Below are 11,663 nucleotides of genomic sequence, written 5' to 3'. Positions count from 1 at the left end.
CGTTCTTATGTCTAGGTCTTTAATCCACTTCGAGTTGATTTTTGTGACTGGAGTGAGGCAATGATCTAGTTTCATTTTTTTGCATGTAGCTACCCAGTTGGCAGCTTTATTTTTAACAAGCTTTCCTAGTAAATCTGATAAGCAGCCAGGTTTAGAATCCACTTGGTATAATATCAGTGGACACATTTTGTGAACTCTTTGCCAGGCAAATACTAGGTATACCTCTTCCTTGTAGTCTGATTTTACAACATTTTGATATCCTATGGCTTGAATTTGTAGCACCTGTTAGCTGCAAAACCCCACACTAGGCTCTGCAGGAATCAAGAATAAAAGGCTACCATTACTGTGTTGCGGAACTCATGAATTGACTTCACAGAGTCAGCTGGTGCTCCTCTCCCTCAGGATCATTTCTCCTCTCTGCCTCTTTTAGGTGAACTCCAATTTGCCTTTGTATGCTTCCTGCTGGGAAATGTGTATGAGGCATTTGAGCACTGGAAGCGGCTCCTGAACCTTCTATGCCGGTCAGAAGAAGCCATGGTGAAGCACAGCACCCTCTACATCAACCTCATCTCTATCCTTTACCATCAGCTTGGAGAGATTCCTGCCGACTTCTTTGTGGATATTGTCTCCCAGGACAACTTTCTTACCAGCACCTTACAGGTGAGAAGTCCTCTGGCTGACATTCGTGTGGGTTAGCACCCTCAGAGGGTTACCTCTTTGTTTCTTGCTGTTCTTTCATCACCCAAAGGTTTCTAAATTTCAATTTCCTAATCCAGTTCTTTCTCATGCTTTTTAAGCTTCTTGATGCCAGAGACCCTTTCTGTACCACCCACTCCCTGCCTTACCCCTAGATGTCTAGCACTGGGGTACTTTAAATTTGAATCACCTCCACCCTCTGAGTTACTCAGCTCAAAGTACTTTTTCTGTCTCCCTGTAGCCTAAGTTACTGCAACCCAGTAGGACAGAGTCTTGAAGCTTGTTATTCCCAGGGAAACATCTGCAGCTCCTTAGATCTCATTTAAGCATTAAAGTAACTTTGATTTCCTGTTCAAACAAAATGTGCCAGTTTCTGCAGAGATTCTCTGACAGAAAAAGTGAAATTTGCTTTTAACTTGGCAATTAAATTTTCATTATGAGTGGTAATTAGGGAAAAAGCTTCAAACAACTTACAATCTTCATCTTGTGCTATTTCCTCCCTTTGCAAACAGATTAGCTTCCTTTATGTTCTTGGGACAGCCCTTGTCACTCACATTTTGTAACTTTCTCAAGAGTAGAAGAGACAGACAGAATCTGCAAGCTGTCACTTTCATACTTTCTGCTTTCTTCCTGTGTGTGAGACCCCACAAGGCCTGCTTCTTACTAGGTGGTGAGCTCTCATTGCTGCCCAGGGTAAGGGAAAGAACGACCATTTGTTAAATGCCATGAATACCAGATGCCTTATTTATCACGCTATAGCAGTTTCCCTCATTTACTTTCTCTTGGGGACCCTGTAAGTGAGGGAAGATTATTCCCATTTTATAAATGAGAACACCAAGACTCAGAAAGGTTAAGTCATTTACATATGGTCACACAGCTGGTAAGCAACAGAATTTATTTACATGTCTGAATCTTGGTCTAGGGATATGCTTATAACCCTGTGTACTGAATATAATGTAGATCCCCCTCTCCCCCAAGAAGGTTCTTGACTGACATTGGTTGAGACATCAGGGATACAGAACACTTTTCTAAAACCAACATACAGTGATTTCCCTGGAGACATCAGAGATACAGAATACTTTTCTAAAACCAACATATTGTGATTTCCCCGGGAGCAGGCAGCTAACGTAAAACTGGCAGTTGGAGGGCGGGTGCAGACCAAGAGGATGAGTCAGTCAAGCTGATGGCTTGAGAGTGGTATGCTCCACTTCAGGAGAGTTAAAAAACTGTCCCTTTACATCGGTTCTTGATGTAACAGAGAAATTAAACCCCTTTATCCTTCCTCTGCAGAGGACATCCCCCCTAAGTGGGTTGGAGCTTGCAGAGCAGTGGAGGAGGCATCAGACTGCTACCTCATGATAATGTGTTAGTGCTGTTACACAGCTCAGGGGGTCACACTGTGTTGCTGGCTGCCCTGACCATTGTCATTGTCAGTGCAACCAATAGCTGATCACTAATTGCTGAGACTTTGTTGCCAGCAATGATTTACAGGGCAAAAAACGCCCAGCTGAATTGTTAGATGCCCAGGTGGAGTGTGCATAGCTGATGGCTAGAAAAATGTCTTTGGGCTTTCCATCAAGAAAACTGGATGTCATTATTTGGGAAAATCCAGGACATAGGCCTTTAAGAAATTCATCATCATGGCACATGGGTGATTTGGAAGCCCATGGGGTTTACAACTGAGATAAAAAAAATGCACAAAATTATGTAAAAATAAACTTATATTATTTCAAAAAAAAATCTCTGGTAAGGATGAATACATGAGATGCTGTCTATATACTCCTTTGGATCAATAAATTAGTTCCAGATTAAAAAAAAAATCATCACATTTTCTTGAGCATCCTTTTCTTTATATACGATGGTGTTATGTAAGTACTGAAGAATACTTGACATAAGTTAGACTGATTTCCTGGCCTCAAGGGATTTGTTCATTGATTAGCAGGTGTTTGGTGAGCACCTGCTGTGTACAAGTTCCAGTTCTAGGACTGAGAATACAGTTTTAAGTAAGACCACTGGTGACTGGAGCTTAGATTTTGGTAGTAAAGTAAGCAAACGTATTGCCTAAATATCTCTAGAAACTGATATTTTTCATCTGGACTCCAGAACTCCAGAACTTTTTCATCTGGTATTACTGAAACTTTACACCCATGTTTCATGCTTTCTTAACTGATTCTGATTTTCCCCTCTACCTGGTATGTACTTGTTTATCCTGCCCTGTACAGTCATTTCTGATCTCTCATCCTTCCATACATTTAGCCTACTTTGTACTTGTCACTATTGCACAGGCTGTGCTTACTGAAATTTGTATGTTGTCTGTTTGACTTCCCAATGAGCGGTGAGCTTTTCTCCACAGCTTATTTTTTCTTCATCTGGTTATTTTCAACACCTAATGGAAGCCAAACACTTACTTTGTATTATTTGTTATTTTAGGTGGGTAGAATGTATAATGCCTGTGGCGACATAAGTAGATGACCCTGATATGATAGGTACAAAAAGAAGAGTCTGATCAAAGGGCATTAGGAGTGCCAAAGAGGGATTGGTTAATTCAAACTGGAATTAAGATTTGAGGGCATATAAGACCAGGAATGGCATTTTGCAAAGGAGGGCATTGAAGCTTGAAGGATAACTAAGACTTCAGCAACGTGGAAAAGATATTAGAAAACTTTTTTTAATGAAGAGTTATGTTGATGCCATCTTGACAGTAATCCAGTCCCCCCACATAGAAGCACTCACAAAGTGTTTGTGAGTGAATGATTCAGCCCATAAAAGCCTTTGTCAGCCAGACGCCTGCTCTCCCCCTAGGTAGTCAAGTAAGTGGCACTGGCTTTCTTACTTAGAAACTTAAATGGCTACTACCCATGGAGAGAGACTGGTGTTTGTATATGTAAGCTCTTAAAGAAAGCCACATTAGCTTGTATAAAATCAGCCATGTAATGGTCTACGCCATTTTAGACGTCCTTCTGAATAGATGCCATGTTTTTTTACAAATCCCATGGACTTAGCTTGAATTAAAAATTACTTGTTTTCCAAAAATAGATACCATTTTTTTCTCTGACTTACAGCAACTTGAGTCACCATAATTTGTTTAGAACCAATGAAAGGATAATCTGAATTTAATAGTATGTTAGAAAGTAAGTTATGTACAAAATAAGGATTCTTGTTGTTGATTGTACAACATTTAGGCATATTGTCACATAACCTATTTTTTTTTAAGTATTTTTGATCACAATAGGCCATATATGCTTTCCAACTTCATTTCTTTTTTTCCTAAGATTTATTTATTTATGCATAGAAGAACTTGGGTATAGGCCAGAGATGCAGGGGGTGATGGGATTCACTGGAGACAGAATGGGGGAACAGAACAGGCTGGTTGACTGAGATATACTGCTGAGGGGAGCAGTGGGTGAAGCAGGAAAGGTCTGCTGCATCATATGGGTCACCTCTCTAGCCGAGGATCAAACTCATGTTGAAGTGGCTGTGGATAGCTTCTTAGTACTCCCTTGCGCCACCCGGGAGGGTTCTCCAAGTTCATTTCTTACCAGTATTCTGAAAACTAGTGTCCATCTTTAACTCTGGTGGGAAAACATTGCTCTGACATTTATGGCTATAGTATTTTTATCATAACACCTGTTGTAATCAATTTTATCTACTTATTCCTATACTTTCTGCCATCAACTATGTTTTTTCACTTACTGTGCATTGTCTTATTTAGCTCTCACAGTAATTCTAGAAGTTTAAGCATTAATCCCTTTTTATAGATGTGGAAATAGAATCAGAGAGATCAGACAGCTTTACCCACGATCAACAGAGCTGGTGGATGGCAAGGCCGAGCTTTGATTCTGAAGCCTGTGGTGGGCTCCTGTACATGATAAGCACTCCAGGTGCTACCGCCCAGATTCTTTAAACAGACCTCAAAAGACATGATTCCTACTGTCTTTCACCATCCTGGTAATCAGTGGGAAGTGATAGTCTCTCTTTGGACACCACTTTATTTTTCTGCAAGTGGAAATAATTTGTTCTATCTCTGACTAGTTTTCATTCTAAGTTGAATAATGATTTGGCAATTGAAAAAATGAGGAAATTTCTTTTTGGTCTAGCCATAAAATAGGATAGGCTAGTGACTCAGCTACCTCCCTTGATATTTTTAATTTCTCAAGGTGACGTGACTAAATTCTATTTAACTTGGGTTTAAAAGTAAGCTTTCCTTTAAAGTAAGCTTTCCTATTTCTAACTAAAGTAATTCATGATTTTATAGCATACAGACTTCGTGATTAAAGAACATTAATACCTGTTTTTATATTTAAAGAAAAACACCCAATGGGTGTGCTTTTAGTTTTAGATAATAGCCATTGATGATCTAAAATTAGTCTCTCAGAAGTATTTTTAAAATATTTTTGATGAATCTTCTAATATTAAGATGATTAGCTTCTCAGTGATACTAAATTTACTTGATTTCACGTTAATAAAGTGGTTAATTTATTAACCAATATTATTAAGTTTTCTAAAGAAGACATAAAAGTAATGTAAAAAGAGAATTTTTAAAAAGTAAAATTTGAAAATTAGATACTATTTAAACATTCCTTTTTTATGAGTTGTGAAGTACTTATTTAAAAACTAGGTTTGTAGACTGTAGGGACAAAAATAGATCAGTGGCTGCCAGGGACTAGGAATAGGGGAGGGTTTGACCACCAAGGGGCAGCATAAGGGAGCTTTTTGGAGTGATAAGAATGTTCAGTGTGTCCTGATCATGGTGGTGGTTCCACAGATCTATGTGAGTTTTCAAACTCATAGATTTGGATGCCAAAAGAAAAACTTGTCAATACTCACCTATCTTGCTTATATAAGATTGTGGTTACATGGGTGTATACATTTGTCAAAATGAATCAAGCACTAAGGATGGGTAAATTTAATTGAATGTGAATTATACCTCAATAAGTGGATTTTTTTTTTTCTTAAAGTCAGTCTGAACTGGGGGGGGGGTGTTGTTGGGGATGGTGACTGGAGAACTATGGAGGGGACAGTTCTAAAACTTTGGGTCTCTAAGCTTCTTGACTCCCCCACCAGGTGCTGCTAAAAATAGCATATCTGCATCAAAACAAAAGAAGTTCTTGTAGGGAAAAAAGATTAAGATTTTCTTACTTACCTGTATCTTGCTTGACATTTATTACTTGCTCAGCTTTTATCATCATCCTCATCTGTACAGTGGGAATAGTAATTTCCTATGTTTCATCCTCCCAGGTTTGTAGTAAAGATTAATTTGATAAGTTCTTAAAAAGAACAAAGCATTTTTCAATTTAGAAGCATCTTCTGAAGTCTTCTGTTATACCTTTCTCTGGTTGACTATTCCCAGGCAGTGTTTGAGAGGTGGGTGGGAAGGAGGAGTAGTGATTGTGAGCCCAGCCTGTTCCAGCTTTCATTGCTGGTCATTGCCAAATGCAGTGCAATCTCTGCATCTCATTAGTGCTGGGGAACAGAGATTGGAGCGATTCATTTTGACTTAGGCTTTTATAAAAGGCATGTCACAAGGAGGTGACTTGTGAGCTGGAAGCTTTCAGGGACCAGATAAATAAGTCACTTCATCTCTAGGATGAGTCCCTTATTCTGTCCAGCATCATTACATAATTATTGAGCAATTACTTGGTGCCAGACTCTCTAAAAGTGAACCAAAAAAAAATAAGATTTTTATAGAACCAATAGTCTTGATTCTTGTGAAAATTTAATGGGCCCTTTTTTGACATCTAACTGTAGCAGGAGGGTGGAATGCAGGTGTGAAAGAGAATCACTGCTTTGGAGTTAATCCTCATCTTTTGGGAGAACTCAACAGTGAATGGACTGTTACCTAACTGGTACTGAGGCTATCTTCAGGTAACCCTGGGTGCTGGGCAAACAGAGGGACACCTGTTCCATCCCTGATCTGGGAAGAAATCCTATAGGAATTGATGTCTGAGCTGAGTCTGTGTCTACTGTAGAAAATAACCTGGTAAAGGTGAAAAAAGCACAGAATGGAGGGGTGTAAGAAACGCCTGTGGAGGCACAGAAGAGACAGTAGAGCATGTTTGGGAAGTAGTTCAAAGTGGCTGCAAAGGAGGGAATATGTAGACAGTAGTACAATTGACTCTGTAAGGGGGGGTGGGGGGACACAGAAAGGGGCTTTTGCTAAATCAGTTTAGCAGGTTGCCAGAACCTTCGGGGGATATATACATGATGTGTAGGGCCTCTAGAGCAATTTCTGTTTGAAACAAGTGTTCTTTGCTTCCCATACTGGACCCCTCCCTAGTGGGTAACTGTGTTCTGCACTCAGCAGTCTATGGCAGCTCCATTAACTGCTTACAGACAAGCCTCACATTTCCCCACTGCCCTCTCACCATCAGGCTCACACTAATTAGTTATTGATCTAGCATTTTGTTGTGACTGTGCTTCCCTTTCCTATATTTACTTAATTCCCAAGTTAATGAAATCTGTAGCCCCACCCCCACATCACTTCTGTCCCTGCTACCACTATGACAAGTGGCTCCGAACACTACTGAAAACAAATTCCACTCTTCCTGCTAACAGACATTGGAGAAGAATGTAGGAGGAGCATTGTCCATGGTCAACTACAGACTATGTCTGTTGGCCTTTGTCAAATCAGGCCCCTGGAGCCCAGATTTCTTCCTGACCAAGGTCAGCTATGTACGAGAGTGATGTGAACCAAAGAATTTCTTTGACACTCATACTCCTATGTCTGCAGGGTCGTGCTTTAGAATCCTTTGATGATGGTCTGGGAAAACACTCCATTCTTCCTGGGGAGTTTTGATACAGTCATTTAACTTATCAGCCTCTACTCCTATGAAATAGGCATTTTCTTTGCAAATTTTGTGAATATCTACGGGATACCCTGAAACTTCTTTGAAAATAATAAAATAGTTTGAAAAGGACTAATGGGTTTGCCTTATTCTTAGAAGAATTTGGGATCCAGTATAATCTGGAATGGGATTTCAGATGTATTAGAAAATTACTGTTCTGCTACTTGACCATGAACTAAAAAGAAAGCAAAATGAAGGAATTAATATCCAGAATATAAAGAGTCTGAGAGCTCAGCAACAAAAAGAACCTGATTAAAAAATGGACAAAGGACTTGAGTGGACATTTCTCCAAAGAAGATATACAAATGACTGGTAAATATATGAGAAGACATGCAGCATCAGTAGTCATTATAGAAATGCAGAACAAAACCACAATAAGATATAACTTTACACCCATTAAAAGGGCTATTATAAAAAGAAATTTGAAAGTACAAGGTGTTGGCAAGGATGTGGAGAAATTTTTCATGTTGGTAGAAATATAAAATGGCATAGTCACTTAAAAACAGTATAGTGTTTTTCACTAAACATAGAATTACTTTATGATCCAGGAATTCTTGGGTATATCCCCAAAAGAGTAGAAAGAGTTGACTCTAAATGGTATTTGTACACTCATGTTGGCAACAGACTTATTTGTAATGGCCAAAAGGCAGAAGCACCCCTGTAATGTAGTATATATTATTACATCAATGTAATGGCCATGGAGTGAAGAATGGAAAACAAAATGTGATATATAAGTAAAATGAAATGTTACTCAACCTTAAAAAGAAAGGAAAGTCGTCTTGCACAGGCTACAAAATGAATGAACCTTGAGGACATTATGTTGAATGAAATTAGCCAGGCAAAAGGAACAGTCATACTATCCAATTCCACTTACACAAAGTATGTAAAAATAGTCAGATTCATAGAAAGAAAGTAGAATGGTGGTCTCCTGAGTTGAGGAAAGGAAAACAGTCAGTTGGGGAAGGTGAAAAACTTTTAGAGATGTGGTAATGTTTGCGCAGTCCTGTGAAAGTGCTTAATGGCACTGACTGTACTTTTAAAAACAGTTAAAATGGCAAATATTATGTATATTTAGCATAATTTTTAAAAGGTTAACATAAAAAGGTAAGTTTTCTATTTTGTGTGTATTACCCAAAAAGTGCGTCAGAAACAGTTTTTAAGGGGAATGGAAACTCGGGCTGGCAGTCTGTGGTCCATTTAGATTAGAGCAGCAATTCATCCTCTGAACATTGGCTTAGGGCCTGGGACTTATGAGACCCAAGGGCTTATAAGCCCCCAAAGCCTTTCATAGTACCAGCTGGTAGAGCTGCTACCTTTTCTCTGAGTTATTGCCCAGGTGCCCAGTAGATTCCCCCGCCCCCCGGGGGTGGGGTCAGGGTAATGGCCCCTACTGGCCTTACTCCCAGTGGGGTACGTCTGCCCAGGATAGTAATTTTCCATTCTAGTCCTGCCCCAGCTTCTCAGCTGGGTTTGGACCTTCCTTCTTGGTTTGGGGGGAGCACAGCAGGTGTCCTGGGCCTGTGCCAGCGGCAGCTGATCCACCCGCCCCAGAGAGCTGAACACCATGAGGAAATTTCCACAGCTTTCTCGGCCCCCTCTGTGTTCTCAGGAGTGACTTATCCTCTGTTCTCTGTAGGTTTTCTTTTCCTCTGCCTGCAGTGTTGCGGTGGATGCGACTCTGAGGCAGAAAGCTGCAAAGTTCCAAGCTCACCTGACCAAGAAGTTCCGGTGGGACTTTGAGGCGGAGCCTGAGGACTGTGCCCCTGTGGTGGTAGAGCTTCCTGAGGGTGCGGAGACTGGCTAACTGAAGAAGCTCAGCTCTGGAGGCTCCTTCCCACACGGTTGCAGTCCTGACCTCTCCACCCCTTCCTGCAGGAACCTGCAAGAGCATCAGTCCTACCAGAGTCTACAAAGGTGGAGCCAGAAATCCTCCTTTAGTAATTAAGTTCCATCAGTGCCAAAGAAGCCATACTCACCTTGAAGGCACTTCCGTGGGTTTCCTGTCAACCTGGACTTGGTGCTAGCCTTACTGGATTCCAGATGTGCTTTTCTGAAGCTCCTAGGAAAGACCTGCCTCAGCAGCTGTCCACTTCTTTCTGAATGCGGAAAAAAGAACAACCAAACGGCAAGGAAAACTGTTTGCTTACTCCATAGGCTGATTAGAAAACAAGAAACCCTGGACTGCCCACAAGTCTGAGATGTCAGTTGATGACTGTCTTGAAGAGAAATTTTGAAGGCTAATAGAGAGATTAGCTAGAATTTCTGCCTGCCCCTTGTTGAATGGATATATGTCACAGAAAAGTTGGCCATGTTTTCCTAGGAGCTCCAGATTGGGAAGGGTGTAACACAGAAGGCATTTGAGTCTTGATTGTTATTTTCTACATCTAATTCCTATTTTCCTGTCTAGAGGCCCCCGTGGGTAATCTTCCAAGATTTCTGTGATTCCTGAGCTCAAAGTCCTCCTCATTTGTTACATCCTGAGACCCCAGACCCAGGTCACCCAGGGACTTGGTGACCTGGCATGTGGCCTCACTAGAGTCACATCAGAAATGACTGTTTCTGATGACCTGGAGGTTCAACAACAAAAGGAAAGATCCTTGCTCTATACCTCTTTTTCCAAGCTCTGGAGATGACCTGGCCAGTCTAGATCTTCCCTAGTGTTCAATGGAGATATCAGTCACTGAAGTAATGATGCTGTGGTTGTCTGGCATCATGAGAGTGTGCCCTTCATGCACACAAGCCCTGCCACCCTGACCTCATACTCATGTACTGTGGTCAGAGTCCCTTTGCCCTTCTTTCCAAGGCTCCTTCCTTTCCAGGTTTCGGAAGAAGAGTCCCTACTGGTTAAAACTTAAGGATCCACTTGTTTCCTTGGAGATATTTTTTCAAGAGCATACTGTACATTAAAGCCTTTGAGCTGAGACTAAATCCCCTGTGTGAGTCTCTCTTGCGGTTAATCTGCCTAATTTCCAGAGCAGCCAGGCCACTGTTGGTGGATACACATTTCCTCTGTACCCAGCACCAGGAAACCTGTCCAACCTCTGCCATCTCGGGAGGACTCAAGCTTCTAGTGTTGCCTTCCATTACCAGTGGAGGAAGGAATGAGCCCCTGTCCAGTAGTCACCCCATCTACGCTTTCCCACAGTTATTTCACTTTGCTTGTTCAGTTACCACAGTCATCTGTAATCTGAAAATATCACACATTTTGAGAGAAATGACATTCACAATACTTTTATTACAGTGTATCATTACAATTGTTCTAGTAATCTCTTACTATACCTAATTTATAAATTCATCTGTATCATAGTTATGTATGTATATGTGTAGGAATAAACATACATGAGGTTCAGTACAAACCACAGTTTTCAGGCATCCACTGGGGGTCTTGCCCTGCATCCCCTGCACCCCCAGAGGCTGGGTTAGGATGAGATGGGAGTGAATGTGAGGTGGGAGCAGAACTTTTATCTTGTCTGAATTTGCCATTCTTTTCTTCCCCCAAACTTGTCCAGCACTACTTGGATCTTGTTAAAAGTGTAAATTCAAAGGAATAAAGTGCTGGTTCATGCTATCACATGCATGGATAGGCCTAGAAAACAGTGCTAAGTGAAAGGAACCAGCTCCAAGGACCATGTGTTGTATGACTGTTCATATGAATTGCCCACAATGAACAAATTTAATAGTGAGGGAAAGATGAATGGGTATAGGAGAGTAGGGAGTAGAGAGTTCACTGTTAATGGACATGGGGTTTAAATTTTGGGGGTGATGAAAGTGCTAAAATGCTAAAACGACTGAGTACATTTTAAGATTGTGAATTTGATGCTATGTAAATTCTTAATTGTGAAAGCTGTAGATTCCCTGTCCCACACTGCAGGTGCTCAGAAGCACTGAATCTGGTCAGAGCCTGTGTTCTGAGGTATCCTCAGTTTTGAGTGCCTAGAAGTGAAAGCATTTTTATTAGTGCTCCTTTGGGACAGACTTTATTTTCCACTGGTATCAGGGCAGCACCTGGGAGTTAAGTAATGTGATCTTGTTCTCCAAGCCCCTTGGTCTTGTGTCTACACAGATGCACGCCACCAACATACACAGAAGGGATTAAGGGAAAATACTGTTTACAAAGTTTTG

General features: G+C 40.9%; 1 protein-coding gene across 1 annotated transcript in view; it reads left to right on the top strand.

Moving 5' to 3' along the window:
• The window catches only part of AAR2 (AAR2 splicing factor homolog (S. cerevisiae)), a 19,361-nt gene extending 8,626 nt beyond the window's left edge, over window positions 1-10,735 (top strand). The window contains exons 3-4 of the mRNA XM_004686955.2: window positions 431-660; window positions 9,178-10,735. Of these exons, the coding sequence (XP_004687012.1) occupies window positions 431-660; window positions 9,178-9,345 (398 nt within the window). The 3' untranslated portion in view covers window positions 9,346-10,735. The remainder of the gene's footprint in view (window positions 1-430; window positions 661-9,177) is intronic.
• Window positions 10,736-11,663: the final 928 nt, after the last annotated feature.

This window comes from Condylura cristata, unplaced genomic scaffold (genome assembly GCF_000260355.1).
Source record: "Condylura cristata isolate star-nosed mole 26May11 unplaced genomic scaffold, ConCri1.0 scaffold00022, whole genome shotgun sequence".
In the NCBI taxonomy this organism is placed as follows: domain Eukaryota; kingdom Metazoa; phylum Chordata; class Mammalia; order Eulipotyphla; family Talpidae; genus Condylura; species Condylura cristata.
This window is presented reverse-complemented; position numbering and strand designations above follow the sequence as displayed.